Source organism: Vanellus vanellus (genome assembly GCF_965231255.1).
Source record: "Vanellus vanellus genome assembly, chromosome: 23".
NCBI lineage: Eukaryota > Metazoa > Chordata > Aves > Charadriiformes > Charadriidae > Vanellus > Vanellus vanellus.
Genome location: NC_138928.1, coordinates 5218895 through 5235193, shown reverse-complemented (window position 1 = coordinate 5235193; position 16299 = coordinate 5218895). Strand labels below are relative to the sequence as shown.

Here is a 16299-nt window from a genome sequence, read left to right as displayed (position 1 = left end):
TTCGGGTAACCGGTCCGAGGGGTCCAAGAGCAAATGCATGACAACCTGTCTCAGCCAGAGGACTCCTCACCGCAGTCCCTGAAGAGACAAACCCCACTACCGATGCTGCTGCTACCGATGCTCTGCCGGGCAGGGACAGACCTGGTTTGCCCATCTCAGGCTCCGCACCGCTCCGGCCGCGGCACAGCCAGCTCCCACCGCTTCCCGCTGCGCCGGGCTGCCCTCCAGGACGTGTTTCCTTCCCAGCGCAGACCTTATCGCACCCAGCCAGGCCCTTTGCTGCCTTAAAGCTGGATTACGGCTGCATGCCGCACTTCAATCTCTCTCCTTTGAAAAAGCTCACCACTTCAGACAGCGCAAGATACAGCAGCTCAAGAGTCGAGCAACAAAAGGGATCTTAAGTACATCCTTTTTACCCTTTTTCCTAGCTCACCTGCTCAATCCCAGCACGATACAAAGCACTGATTTGAGAAAGCCCTGAATTATAAATGGCCAAGAAAAGGATCTCATGCCTCAGGATCTTATGTCAACTGCCCCAGCAAATGAGGATCTCTGTATCTCTGTACCCCTACCCTCTCCATAGTTCACATTATTTACAACCCAGTGAGTAGTTCCCAAAGGTAAGTTCCTGGAACACCTGCAATCAGCCAGATGCATGTATAACTTTTTTTAGAAGGCATTTTCCAAACAGAAGTGTAAAAAATAACATTCCTCAGACTTTCAAATAATAAAGTGTCCTTATTTTTAAAACAGATTCCCTGTGCAGCACGAGACAAGGACCCAGCAGCAAGATTGGCAGCACAATTCCAAGAGCTACAATTTCCATTGGAAAACAATAAAAACCAATCTCTTGTGCTAAGCCAAACCCGAGTGCCCTAACAGCATTACAGCGAAGGCTCTTCCTCCTGCAGGCGGCATTTCACCAAACCGCAGGGCATTTCACCTTGACTATACCGCCTGTGTTAGACCAGACAGGAGAGCGGGCGGAATCAGTGAGTGCACTGGAATGACCGCATGGCACAGGAGAGGCAGGAATCTCCGGTCTCATAAGTCACATAGCCAGTTAGTTCACCGACGCAGCCTGGCTAATTACATCTGTGGAGAAGCTACATAAATTTGCTGAGATGTAGCACCACACTAATTCAGCTATGCCATTTGGAGCTCGTTCACAATTGGTTTTTGGTTGGGACCTCCGAATTTGCCTTCCACAGCTCCATGAAAAGTTTTGCAGCGTGGCACAGTAGAATTACTTTCCATGTAGCTCCTGTATAAACTACATCGGTTTCAAGACTGCTAAAAAGCACTCCGTTTTCTGAGCTGTCACATACTATGGTAGCTCTTCCCCATTAAAAAATGGGAAAGGATGTCTCAAAAGTTTAAAAAAAGGATAGGAGAAGCTAAGGAGAGAGGGAGGAGAATATTCGTCTAGATTTTCTCATCAATGGGACTAATTTCCCTTCGGGCTAGCATGGTTTTAACTTCTGGTTAGAGGCACAAAAATATAGGCCACTCCTAAATATCTTGCCAAGTCACCTAATTGTTCCCCTTCAATACCTACAGATACTGATCGGAAAGGCATCCCGGCTTTGCCAGCAACTTGCTGAGCATCCCTGGGTAAGTGACTTCATCCACTTCTTCCTGTTTTTTTCATCCAGAAAAAGATACCATTTGTCCGCTTATGGTCCAGAGATATTCTGAATATCATTTGTACTGCTCTGAGTACTACAAGCATGCTACATAGGGGTTTTATAAATGGACAGCATTTTTTTAAATCCATGAACTATAAAGCTGATTTGCAGTATTTTAACCATACACCACATCTGTTTTGTAGCTCACAGTAGCTCTTGTACCAATTCACGCTGCTTCTCGCAGCTCAGGAAGGTAAGAGATTCTAGTGAAAAAGCCCAAGTAGCAGCAGACTCCAGTTCAGCCAAATTTCTCTATTTATCAGCTGCTATCTTATTCAACTACGTGACACGAGATGAGACAAGATGCCAATTTTGTTTTTAACCACCCAGCACAAGCGGAATAGTAATCTAATACCTGTTTTGGCCTTCGGCCAATTTGGTGTGCCTGGCAAACAGACAACAAATCACTGGAATTTAGTAACAAGTGCCTTTTGTTTGCACAAATTAATAGGGAGTTCGCATTTGGTCTGTGAGAAAGAAACCAGAGGGGTATTTAGTTGTCGGTCAGTTATTTGCTTGTTTTTATTCAAGTCCCACTGCCCAAAATAAAATAAAACAAGGCAAAACTATGCTTATGCAAGGGGCTGAAAATGAAGATGCTCGTTTCCAGCCAAACTGGGATAATATCAATTTCCATGTACTTCTTTGCCCAGGCATTTTCTCAGCCACCTTCCTCAAGCACAGCCCTTGTTGAAATTCAGTGGGGAGATTACTTATCCTTTGGAAGGATTAGAGGAATTGAAGAGTAACTGCCATTCAATAATCCCGTGTAAGTATCTAATCAACCATAATGTAATTACCAGGAAGTTTTAAAAGGTCAAAAAGGCCTTAGTGTGACATTACTTGAAAAAGAGACAGTTCCTTCTCTGCTTGGGCGATGCCTCAAAAAAAAAAAAAAGTAAAAGAGAAACACTTGAATATATTTTTCATACTCCATTACTATGCATTAAAAACTCCAGAAACATGTAGAGGACAAGGAACAAAAGAGTGCACTTACACTTATTTTCGTTCTGCTATAGAAACCTGTTGCCAACACACACAAATCCCTGCTGAAAAAGAGCAAACGCATCCTGCTCTCCAGGTAACACACAACAAGTCGCTGCTCCTTCAAGTGCATCTTGACATGAAACATCACACACAATATTGAGCACTGTTCACTTTCAAGCAGTCTAAAAGGACTGCATTATATAGACTCTCTTTATCGGTTAAAGCAATATAGAGACGTTAAGAAATATCTGACCACTCTTTCCTCAAGACATTTCAAAAGACTCAAGACCAGAGGGAAAAGCCAAGGAGGCCTCCAATTACTGCCTACTGCACCTAAACAGATTTTAATTTCAAAGTCACACACTACTCGCATGACTTTTTTAACATAATAACTGACACCACTGAAGGCAAAAAGACAGACATGAAAGTACAGTAGGAGGGGTTTTTTAAACAAAAATGCTCCTCTTCCCTTTCTCCCTCAGAGGCAATGTGATTTAGGATGAGCCTCCACAAAAGTATTCCTTAGGAAGCAGGAGTCCTTCTGCAGCTGCCTTCTGGAGGCCTTGCAGTAGTAGAGATAACTCTCCAAGATCACCACACATTGCAAGGGGGTGGGGAGTGGGGGAAGAGAAAATGCTTTCCAAGTTAGAATTGCAATGTTTTAACATGTTAACTAGCAGATGTTACAGCCATCGACAAATCTCTGAAGACACTAGGCATTACCATTTCATAGGGGTTTCAAAGCTTCCACATTACATTTCTTCAACTGGAAGAACAGATTCTTAACAGAAACATACCCTCCCACGCTGTCCCACCTTTTTTTCCAGGTGGAAATCAAGGGGCAAGAAAGGGGACCAAGCTAACAAAAGAGACCTCAGCTGCATCTTCTTTTTCCAGAGAGGGAAAATACATCCTTTTGTTATATGGCAAAGTAGAAATTCTCCCTGGTTTTTTCTTTTAACAGTAGTTTCTCCTCTGTGGCAGGTATAAATTTGTCCTTGGAGAGCTGCTGTTCATTATATTCAGAGTTGAAGATCTGGAGGGTTTCTGCTTATTTAACTAAATTTTTAAAACGCATACAAAACTGCAAGCAGGTGAAGAGGAAAAAAACGTGGCCTAAATTTAGACCAATGAAACTCAACTGATCACTATCAGGAAAATCCCAAAATACTAGAACACGAAAATAACTAAAGACAGCAGAAGTAAGTCAATCACAGTTATCACAGAATGGTTTAGGTTGGAAGGGACCTTAAAGATCATTTAGTTCCAACCCCCCTGCCCTGGGCAGGGAAACCTCTTACAAAGGAAAAATCTGCAAAGAGGAAAAAAAAACCCAACGTGTGTTGGGCACAGTCAAGAATAAGTCAAGCCACCAGAAGTAATAGCTAAAACTTTGTATTTCAGAAGGGCCAAAAAGACATGCGTTCCAGCACTCAGTTACCTTCTTGAACAGGCGCCCCGAATCTTCGCTGACCTGGACAAAGCGCGGGATGATGTTGTTGAGATAGATGTCACTTAGGGTGGTGTGATCCCTGCTTTCCCGCTTCACTTGATTTAGCAGGAGATTCCAGCAATTGACTGGTGATAGCACATTCTGATCCTTCCTATAAAGGACACAAAATAGAAACAAGAATTGGATAGGACTACCTGAAGTGGACAAAATGATTCTGTTCATTATGTTCTGTATCTATAAACGCTAGAAACCCAGTCACAGTACGTATGGTTCTGTGAGGGAGAGGAGAGCAGAGAAAGGCTCCAAAATGGCTATTGCACATATGGAAAACATGCCCTCGATTACGCAGGATTACATTCACATGGCCACGGGCTTCTGTCCCCCAACAAGCAGCTCAGGCAAGTGCAAGCTACAGTATGCCAAATGTAGGCTCTAATTTTTTCTTTTGCATCCAAGAATTTGTGCATAAATTGCAGTGCCTGAGGGAGAGCGATGGCTCCGGTCTCTGACAATAGGTTTCACAGCGCAGTCTCAGGCATTTGCGACTTAACCACAATAAAAAGATTTCAAGCATCCAGTTAGCTAACTAGCATCTGCATAGGAAACAAAATGTTACGTTTCATGTACAAAAATAATTATGTGCAAGCATCTATCTTTGTCCTGAGCAAAAGAGAAGGCAACATTCATACAACAAGCTTTATTTTCTCATCTTTGAACTTTCTCCACCTTATTACGGCTGATTCACTCTGCACCCTGCAAATAAGCAATACAAAGGGCAAAAGGGGAGATGAGAGGAACCTCAGTTTATTTGGATCAACATGTCATCCACTGAAAGGAGCAAGTCATTTCTTAAGGCACCATTTCATACCAGATGAAAGCCAGGACATTAGCAGGGATTTTGCATGGTCCTCCAGCAGCCCCGCAGCAGCGTTTGGAACTGGCAGATCCAGGTGTAGTCTTAACTACATCATTTACTTCTCTCTAGATCTGTTTGTCATTTGTTTACAGTACAATAATATTTATTTAGAAAAGAGAAAGTCAGACCCTTGGTGGAAAGCCAAAGCTCTCCTTGATTACTGTATGCAATTGTATCAGATTTCTTTCCTCATAAAAGAAATGCGGTTTAATTTCCACTGAAAAAGGGAATATTCTGCACTTAAAAGGACAGCAATCTCTGCTGCAAGAAACGTCTGACACTGTGAAAACGTGAAAATTAAGCCACGGCAGACTTTCATTACCCTTCTTGACATCAACGGTTGGATTTGTAGTGCAATATGGATAATTTTAGATAAAGAAGAATAGTTTCAGAACAGCTGATCCTGATGCTTTGTTTCTTTTCCTTAAAAAAATGAAAAGCTCAGGAAATGACTGCAGCTTGTGATCTGGACTGCTTCAAGGTCTGGAGTGTGTGTGTATAGTGGGAGGGGGTATAAAAAGGATTCTGGGCTTTTGGTTCTCCTGGTGTTTTGAGTAAAAAAAAAAAAAAAAAGAACAGAAAGTGTGAGAAGCACAGATTTTATTTAGAGACTGTATTTTCCTTCGTACTGTAGTGTCCTGTATTGCAGATACTGCTGACGTGCAAAACCAGCTGCAATGATGAAAATGCAGAACTGTACAAGGTTGAAACCGCCAGATGTTAAGCTATATAAATCAAATAGTTGTCCCCTGATCTGCAATCAGTCTTTGCAGCATACCGTTTGTTTTGTTAATATGCCAGAGAGCTAATCAGTGACTGCGGGACCCAACTAACAGAAGTGTGACTCTACGGGTGCCGCCTGGGCTGCAGCCGGCCCGCGAAGGGCACGTGCGCAACAAGGAGCCGTAAGCTCCGACTCCCGCTGAAACGCAGATAAAAACTGCACTGCCACCACAAGAAAAGGTAATACACACATTAAGGTGTTGTGGTGTTTTTTGCTTTTTCTTATTATTTAGGCAAGACAAGAAACAACATCCAGCTTTCTTCCACTAAAGAGAGGACAGGAGGAGGAAAGGCATCTCCAGAAAGAGCTGCTCCAAGGAGGTGGGTCGGAGGTGTCCACACCATCTGCACCAACAGACAGACTGTGGTTCAGGTAGAACATGGGAAGCAACCTCACTAAGGTGATATTGTGGATGGTTGTAAAGAGAACTTTTATGAAGGATGGTATTAAAAGATGTTGAAAGTTGGTTGGTCTGCTCCTTTACGCCAATGATATAAAAGTACATTACACAGACTTAGTATTTGCCCTCTAAACTGGAAGAGCTACAGCAACTGAAAATTAATCAACTACTGTGAAAAATGTGGGAATGAAACTTAGGAACAAGACTCTCCACCAGCTGATCTTGGTCTAGCTGCTCGAAATCCTGCCTCAAAACCCTTAACAGCCTGTTACTGCTTCATCACTTTGCTGCTTCACTCTTTTCCTCGGACCAGCGCAGCCGCAGATCTCCCCTGAGCAGCCAGGAGCAGCCCAGCTGTGTGCAGCCGGCTAACTTGCCTTCTCAGGCTTCGTACCCTTCATCTGCACCAACTGCCAACCCAAAACCACACAGCTGTTTTGATCCTTAATATCTCCCATCGCATTCTCCATCTCGTTATGAATTTTTGCTCTCTACTCCACGAAGAGCACCTGCCTGACCACGGATGCCCCCAGCAAGGTGTTAGTCCAACCCCACCTTGAGGAGCAGCTTGGAAGATCTGTGAGCAACGAGGACCAACAGCTCTGACTATAGACAAGAATACACAGAAGGGACCAGAGAGCAGCACGAGACGGGTGCCTTGCTTTCCAAAGAAAACTGAAGCACCAAATGGGAACCAGAAGAGATGCAATAGTTAACTGGACAATCCCCAGCTGTCCAGGCTGCCCTACCGCAACACCCGGAGCTATTCTAAGGCAGCACATAGCAGGAATACCAGGAGCCCATGAAAAGTATGGTGAGTAAAATTGCTGGTGTCTAATGGCGCCAGATGGGTTGTTGACACACTCCGTGTGGTTAGACATGAAAGGCCATCCTGCAGGAAAAAATAATCGCAACCCCACATGCTTCCAATCCGCAACCGGGATTGTCACCTTGGGGTCTGCGCAGCGAGCGCCGCACCCTGAGCTCAACCTCCTGCAACCACAGCTCTGCACGCTTCAGGATTTTTCATTTAAATTCCTTTAATTTTGTGGTGTCTGTTGGTTTCACTAACCCCTTCACTACCTTCTTAAAATCGTCTGTCTTGCTTTTGTACAGGTTCAGTGCTTGCACGGCAAGGGTTTTACAGGAAGAGACTCTCCATTATTTGCTGGTGACAATTTCCCTAGCGCTGGCAAAGAGCAGATAAAGGCAAGCCTTAAGACAGAAACGAAACAGAAAAGGAAAGAGGCAGTTACTTGCCTCAAACCTTCCAAGTAGCCTTTAAAACTACACACGCATTAACTGTTAAAGCACCTCTAAAAACGCAGCGTTTTCTGGGGTGGAACACAGCAACAGTTTTCACAACACAGAGCAGAAGTTATACAACTGTTTACAACAGACCCTTTTCTATCATAACCACAAGCAGATGGCAGGGAAGCAAATTGCGATTTTCATTAACCATTTCAATTCTCAAAGGAGCTGGCAAATATATTCTGCTTCCAGTTTCATGTCACCACAGAGGAGGGATGAAAAAGGGAAGAAAAACAGCAGTAGGGACTGCTGGGTGTAATCAAGAGTGAGCTCAATTTCCACCAGTTCTGCAGAATGACTGGAGTCACTATTCACCCTTAAGAAGTAAAATTGATGAGATCAACCCAAAACTTTAGGACCTGGATATGAACTTTCCCAAAGTGCTGGTGATTTCACATTCACAACAGCTGTTTGAGTCAAACTTCCCCCACAAGGGGAGGAGGAGGAGGAGGAGGAGGAGGAAGATGCCAAGACCCGGGTTTATTTCAAGCACAATTTATACTCCTTTAAAGATCGTGTGATGATAGTGAATCTGTAGAGTTTATCTAGGTTAGCCTAAATTACGCCGGATCACAGCAATCAAGGGTGTTTGGGAGCAGGAAGAGGAAGTTGTGCACAGATTTTTAAGGAACCACAAAGTATGAAGCTCTGTGGTTTCTTGGGTGTTATCTTGATCGGGTCCTGTGCAACTTCCACTTCAAAGGTTTCAGTTGGTCTCAAAAGATGAGAAGGGAAGATTGAGTCCCAAGTATCTGAAAAGTCTTAATTAAATTACTCATTCATACACAGAACTCACAGACAATCCAAGATTTATCTGCTTTAAGGCAAGCAGGAGAGAGCGACAAAGGCCAGTGACACTTAGTGGGGCATTGCGAGGTAACCCTGTTCAGAGCAACAGCAGAAAAATTATCTGGAAAAAAAAAACAAAAAAACCCACTCTTCCTCCCTCGATTAATAACAAAATTAAAAAAAAAAACAACAAACAACCCCACACCCACAAACCAGGAATAGCAATATTTGGTTTCCATAAGGAGCACAAGATGAAGGAATGAGTCAGATGAGAATGAAAATATTCTAAATAGAAAGAGAGAAACATTTAAATTAATATAGGCACATCACGTCATCCATGTGAACAGAAGACTCCTCCGACCACCCTTCCTTTGAATGGAGGCTTTTAAAGCAAGTGTCCCCATGGTACATACAAAACCCAAAGTTTCCTGTTTCACCTCCCCGCCCCTCCAAAATATTCAGGATCTGTTTCCTAGAGGTGTGCAACCCCCATTTCCAGAGCTGGTGCCTCCTGAAACAGCGCTCAGGATCCCGCGAGCAGAGAGGCTGTGGAGCGCCTGCCCGTACCGCCCTGCCCATCTCCCAGCCGCCCGCCAGCTCGCGCCTCCGAAATCCGCAGGGCTGCCCCAGCGCCCCGCTCACCTGAACCGCCTGCTGAAATGAGAGATGAGGCGAAGGGAGAGATGAAAAATTGATTTTCAGATCTGTGCAACTGTCTACCCTGCGAACCCCTAGCTAGAGCTAGACCAAGTGTTAGAGCAGAGACCTAACTGTTTCTGTATATGGTTTTTCCAACCTGTCTGAAATTTGTGCTCTGCCGTGTGCTCCATAAGAGCAGCTACAATCACACCAACCAACACAGTGTGATACTGGGATCGCTGGTACGATGAAAAACACCACAAAGATCCTCCCTGGGGTTTTACAGCAATTTGCACTAGTCATGTATCCCTAGCTCTCTGCATTCAATGAGGTCTCTGAATAAATAAATGCTTCATGCTTAGAAAAATCTTCCAAATACTGTTATTTGAAAGATTTAAAAAAAAAACCTTCAGGACTTGGCTCCATCAAAAAGAATCATAGCTCAAACGGCCTATGAAAATATTTATCAATTAAAATAAAATAACAACAACAACAAGGTAACTGAAGTCCATGTGACCCAAATGCTTTTGTTGATACCTCCTTCACAGCCTTTCTCCTTTAAAGGAATCACTTCATTTAAAAAAAAAAAACCTAAAGTTGAACTTCTCTGCAAGCGTCTCGTTCAAATGTCTGATTTCCCCTTAAAGTGTTCCTGACACAGCTCAGTGTTAACTGTAAATTTTGAGAATTACAAGCATGGACATACACGCTGCTCCCTGCCCCTCTCTTCCAAAAGATTCCAGTTATGAACATCTGTTGTTTACAAGTGCTCAGCCTGAAGGTTGCCAGACTTACTCTGCATCTTCTACTTCAAGGCGAAGGCTGCCAGAAAGCCATCTGAATTTCACGCTGGGATATCCTGGACATTCAGCTCTCCAGCTGACAATTGCTACTCAGTATCCTACTTCCAAAGATTATTCAGATTTAAAGCATGGCCTTAAAATAGCATTGTCTTTTCTTTTTTTTTTCCATTTTTTTTTTCCCCAATTTCTCCCTTGAAAGGAATCACTCGATGTTTGCCATGGTTTTTACATTGTTAACTCATTATTTGAATAGGCAAATGCCTTTAGAACAAAATGACATGAACTAGGAGAACTGAAGTCTGCAGTTACAGGCCCCAGGGTTTCAGTGGAACAGGGGAGAGCCTTGCTCCCTTGCTCCAAGGATGGATGTCAGACCCACACCCAGCGCTGCTGCCGGCAGGGACCCCCGAGACCCAACAGGCAAGACTGATGCCTGCTGAGATGGGTGCTTGGATTTAACCGCTACAAAGAACCTTTAGTTAGGCAGATCTTTTAAGAGCGATAACGATACTGAACTTGTGACCAACAAGCTCTTTTTACAACTTGGGACTGTGAAATGCATTTTTTTTCCCCCTCCAGTCCTTACATCTTGTGCAAGGATATTCACCAATGGGTACTGAAGAAGCCTTACCAAATATATACATATTTTATGACTATTCTTTTTAATAGTCTGTTCTAATTGAAAAAACACACTTAAAAGAGAATAGGCAAAGTGAGGTCTAACAGCCATGGTAGAGTAGTTAAAAGCGAGTAAAACCTGGGATATATCCAACTGTCATCAACTCGTGTGTCACTTTGGCTAAACCAATCTGTTCCCCTTCTTCGAAGATGTAAAATGAGTATAACATACACCTACCTCTATAAGTCATTTTAAGATGCTCCAGTGAAGCTAGCTTCAAACTGGGCGGTGTGTAAGCACCCTTTAAGTCCAGCATTGACTATACAGTTTGCTGTCAAGACCCAACCACCTACATTTCAAAACCCGTACGGAAAACGTAACCACCTGATCAGCTTCCCCTCTGAAGCAGCCACATCGAAGGAAAATAAACCCTGTGCAACGCATTTGTTAGAAACCCAACACCAGCCTGCACCTCGCATGGCCCTTGTACGCGTGTGCTTTTACCAGCTTGGAGGTGGACAGTGGAGGAAGCCACACAAACCAATTCCAGGGTCAGACCGAAGCCTCCTGCCCTTGACAGCATTCCCTTAAATGAACACATTCGGAACAACTTGGCAATGACATAATAGCTATTGAGTATGAAAGCACATGCAAATTACAGGGTTACTGCCTGACAGATTTCCTCCTTGACAGCGTGTTATGAGATCTAAAAACAGCAAGTGACATGGTAAGCAGTCACTGAATGATATGGTACCTTCCAACGTAATTATCGTGTTATCGAAAGAACATGCTATTACTGTATATTTATAGGGTCACAGCCAGGCAATTACAGAGTAGCCACCCGCCTGTGCACATCTCGTAGCCATGTAATACCAGGCTCCTCAGGAGGACAGATCTGACGGTTGGCTTTGATCAAACGGTCTTTTGGGGGCTTCCAAACAGGATTACAGCTTCAGCGTCTACAGAAAAGATACCAGCGAAGTTACTCTTCACTATTCCGACAGAGCAGTGTCGGGGATAGGTAATTATAATTGGAATTGCTTCCTTACTGATCCCTGTGGTATTCTGACACATTTCTGAATGTTACAGCCAGCAGACAGAAACGACCAAGCGAGTAAGAGACGGAGCTACCCAGGACAGACAGCTTTACAACCGTGAGCTGTTGACAAATACTGCCCACAGACCCAGCAGCCTCAGAGTTATTTTTCCCCCTTATTCCTACTCTTGACCAAATTAATGACTTGCATATTTGGGACTCAAACTTTGCAGGGGTAACATAGTCCAAGAACAAGATGCTTTTCTGCCAGGAGTTACCTGCTGCTAATGGAAGTGAGACCAGGAGCCAGAGGAGCATTAGCCCTCTCTGCAAAGCAAAGTGAAACCGATGCTCAGGAACAGGTTTCGGAGTATTTCGGGCAATGCCCTGGACTTCACCAGAAAAGCATGAACGTTTAATTCAGAAATTCAAGTGAACATTTTACATGCTGGCAAAATGACCTGTCCAAGTCAGGCTGCACTCAATAGCTCAAATATTTGAGGTCAACTTCGTCCAGGTCCAACTTCGTAAAGCCTATCTAAAGTACAAACAGCTCAAAAACCAGGGGCAGGGGTCAGTGAGGAAAATACATTAGAACCAGGAAACAAACAAATTTTTAAAAACCTGCAGTATCACAGCCAGCATCTTTAATTCATATGAAGCGTGACACCATGTAAGATTCTGCACAACTATGGTAAAAATGTCCACATCAAAAATTCACTCTAAATCTCAAAATGGGATGTAAGCTATATATAACTTTCCCAACACTGAAAGATAAATACAACAGCATTGCTGATGTGATGTTTCATATCGTGTGATATAAAAGAAATCACCTCAATTTTCACCAGGAGTAAGAACAAAATAAACTGAAAGAGACGAATCATAATGCAGAGGGAAATTATAGTTCAAGACATCATTTCTTTAGTGCCATCTTAAAGGCATGTGCAGAATATGCACAGCTTATAGTTATAAGAACACTTTCACTGTAAAGGAAAAGGAAAAAAATAACTCAAGACAATTACAGCTCTATAGATATGCAGAGTAACTCTTCTGCAACCTGTCAAATGGCTATGCTGCGGAGTCCTGCTTTCCCGACAATGCAGCACAATGTGCATTTTAATTGAGAACTAAAGTAAAAGACATCAAAGCTGTACAGAAAGGAAATGAAAACGGTGCCTACTTAATGGCTTTCACAAAAAGTGCTTCTAGTGGAAAGGGAAAGATGATATATCTCCATATCCCTCCAAACACAGCAACAGAAAAAACAAAAACAAGAGATAATGGCCCAACCCAAACAATGCTAAAAGTGACACTGCACTTTGGGCGGAGGCAGACCCAGATGGATCCTCTCAGACCAATCTGTCCAAAGCAGAAATGATTCAGACCCCAATGCTGCTTTTGCTTGCTGTTTTCCCCAGCTGCTACCCTGACAACAAAACCCGAGAAGCCTGCGCGCTGCCCACACGTCAGCTACAGCACCCCGCCGCCGTGGCTTCGGGCTGGCCACCTCCTCACTGGGCCGATGTCTCCGTGCCACGCAGCCTGCACCAGCCCCTTCTTCACCCACAGGTCCTCTCCTAAGTCCTCCTTCCCAGGAAAATCCCCTGTGTTTCTTCCTCCAGGCAGGAATCAGTAGTAAATCAGGAAGTTTTAAATCCATGAAGCCACGTTTGATATACATCAGTCATCCCAACTCGAACAGCTAAACAGGGAATGACCAAAGCAGTTTGGTCAGACCTACCGGTAAATGATGTTTCAGCAGGTGAGATGATGGTCTATAAGGACATCTTGAAATCTTAATTGAGTCCCACCAGCTTAGTATCTACAGATTCCCCTTCTCAAATGGCACAGCTCTATTTGGCAGTGCCATTGAGCATATTTCTCTACTGTTTAGAAGTGATAGTAGCAGAGATACAACACATAAATCCTACACTGAGTATGCGTAGGACATTGAAAACAGAGTACTGCAATGGCAAATCACAGCATGTAACAGATTAGAAACAGTTGCTCTTAAAAAAAATAGACCAAAGCCACTGACACTGAAGGAAATCTTGGCTTTTTCCATCAAATTTGGTGTACAGCTTTGCCCACCTTCCTAAGAAAATTACCCCTTTTAGACATGTCAGTTTTTACCATTCCATTCCCTATTGACAACAGATGACCTACCAGGAGTTACTGAAATGAAGCTAACAACCAGGCTACGTAGAAACACAAAATGGGTTCTGTGTTTAACACAAACTTGGGAAACATTTTATTCTGACATTCACAACAGTGCTGGTACCTATATTCACTATATTGGCTCTCTTTTTGCATTCCTATCCTTGCGACCACATCTGAAGGGAAAAAAGGGCAAAAACAAAAGGCAAATACTCTACTTGAATTGCTGGTCTTTGGTGCTCCTAGTTTTAGCCAGGAATCTCTCAGCCAGCTTCTCCAAATTCCTCGAGTAATCCATCTCAATCTCTGCCTTCTTTCGGAAGAAATCCTGCAAGTCCTGCAGTAACTGGACCCGAAGCTCACACTGCTGGTCAAGGCATTTCAGCTGCTCTACCAATTGGGCACGGATCTCTGTAACAAATAAAAGCACTAAAGATTAAACAAAATCCCATTAGAGAAAACACCATAAAAATTCTCCAGTAATATATAGTTGAAAATATGTTCCCTCATTAGTGATATGTCAGCAAAGGTCCATTATGATTAACTATATCTGCAGACAGAAAAAGATTGCGATTGCATCTCGGATGCACCGGTCGCAGGAAACCCATCCAATAACCTGCAGTCCGGCGCAGAGATCTGCAAGCAAAGCTCTCCTGCTGCAGAGTGCATCAATTACAAGTGTCAAGTGCATTTCTGGCATCAAGAAGAAGTGGTCACTGCCTAAAAATGTACTGAATCTCCGTCTGGAAAAAGGACTGAATGCTGCAATACCCCACGTCAGCTCAGAAAATCACTTCAGGGAATTTCTATCAAATTCCTTTGCAGACTACTCTTGATGCAGAAACAAGACGTTGCGCGTACTGGGGCACTCCCCACAGGCACCAGTTTTGGATTATTCAGTTAGTTACCGAGTCTCCAGCTGTGCAGCTCTCGTTATAAACCAAACCATTGAAACAGATAAAGACACCCCTTTGAAGAGCCAACACGACAGCACTTCCCATTAGGGAATTATCGCCAGGAATACTATTTTTTTAAAAAAAAAATCTGCAAGTAACATATCTATGCCTAAAGGACCCATAAATCACACAGATATAGGTGTTAATATTATTATGCATAATTATTACTGAAGAAATCTATTTGTAATATCACAACATTTTACAAATAGTTTTCAAACATTTTATAAATAATGCCATGCACTACGAGTATCAGTTGCCCTGAACTGTGCTCATATCCGCGGGAACAGTTTCAGGGGGTCCAGGATTTGCAATGAAGAAAGCATGCATCTTTATTTTAGGGACTCCAAAACCCACTACACATCCCACTCCAGCCCAGGACGGGTGCAGGTTGCCACTCCTCCCAGCAGCGCTGGCTGCGATGGTGCTGCAGGAACTGACCCGCAGGAGGCTACAGGGAACCTCTACCCTGCGGCGCTGGCACGGGCACAACCCTGTGTCCACAGGGACTGCAGCACGGGGAGGCACGAGCGACACTACATAAAACCTGCCTATTGCATTGCTTGCAAGTTTGTGAGATTTCTTTGGTTTTTGCTCGGTTCCAGGTAGCAAAAGTATTTCAGGGATAGCAGGGGTGGGGAGGGGGCACAGGGAAGGAATACATCGTTATGCACATTAGATCTGCTAGCACTTATTTAAAAGTTTGGTGCTTGATGCTCAACATATGCTATATACATATACATAAATATATATATATATATATACATCCTCCATTCAGCTCAACCCCCAATTACAAAACTACTAATGGATTTGCAAAACTCTGTATGAGTGGCAGGTTTAGTCTCATGCAATGCAAACAAGACAACCCCATTCTACCTCTGGCTTTGTCATTAAGACTTTCATAAAGAAAAGAAGGTGAGGTAGCAGGACGATAATAGCACCAAAATGCAGAGTAACGTAGTGCTTCCTTGCTGCAGTGAATCAAACTGCTTAGTCCTTAACCTAACACTCATCTGCAGGTCCGGCATTCACGAAAGAACATCCTTCACAGCAAGAAAGGAAAGCTCTTCCTCCCTTTGTGTCTTCTCCTCCACACTTTCCTCAACAAAAGGGATGGTCCCAACACAGATACAACTCTATGACCTTTTAAGATGTCATTGGGCAAAGACGCTAATTTTAATAAGCCGTGGCTTAGTTCCTAGACCCATTAAAAGGAACCACACAAAGGAAATACTTGAGCAGAGCAGATGTGGCATTTTCTGCTGAGCAGATAAAGCACGAGGCACAGAATTTCTGCATTTAGGGCTCGATCAAACACTGTTATTTCTCAGAAAAAGTCAGCTACACCATTAGCATGGATGAACAGGAGGCACCGTGTTTAAAAAGAGGTTTGGGATAGGAATAGAAAACACCAGCTATGGCTCAGACAGGTAACGCTGTGGCCACCCACCCTTCTCTGCACTACAACTGATGGGCCTTTTACCAGGGCAACGACCTGGCAAACTCTGACATTCTCCATCAGTCACATTACTGACTGAGAAACTAGCTCCAGAAGAAAAAGCAGAATTACAAAGGACAACTTCCAAAAAACTAGTAGTTCTCAAAGACCAGAAGATCGGCGGAGCACATGCAATTCAATTATAAAGCTACTACGAAGCTCAAGCTCTTGGTTCTGAAGGTGGGATAATTCACACACAGCTCTCCAGCTAAACAGCAGCAAGAACTAGTAACCTTTTCCTTCAGTAAGAAATGCGCTATCAGCAC

General features: G+C 43.5%; 1 protein-coding gene across 1 annotated transcript in view; it reads right to left on the bottom strand.

Annotated features, from left to right (window-relative positions):
- SRGAP2 (SLIT-ROBO Rho GTPase activating protein 2) overlaps positions 1 to 16299 on the bottom strand; it is a 106235-nt gene that overhangs the window by 55301 nt on the left and 34635 nt on the right. Inside the window, exons 3-4 of the mRNA XM_082494659.1 lie at positions 13801 to 13993; positions 4117 to 4279 (exon numbers count right to left, since the gene is read on the bottom strand). Of these exons, the coding sequence (XP_082350785.1) occupies positions 4117 to 4279; positions 13801 to 13993 (356 nt within the window). The remainder of the gene's footprint in view (positions 1 to 4116; positions 4280 to 13800; positions 13994 to 16299) is intronic.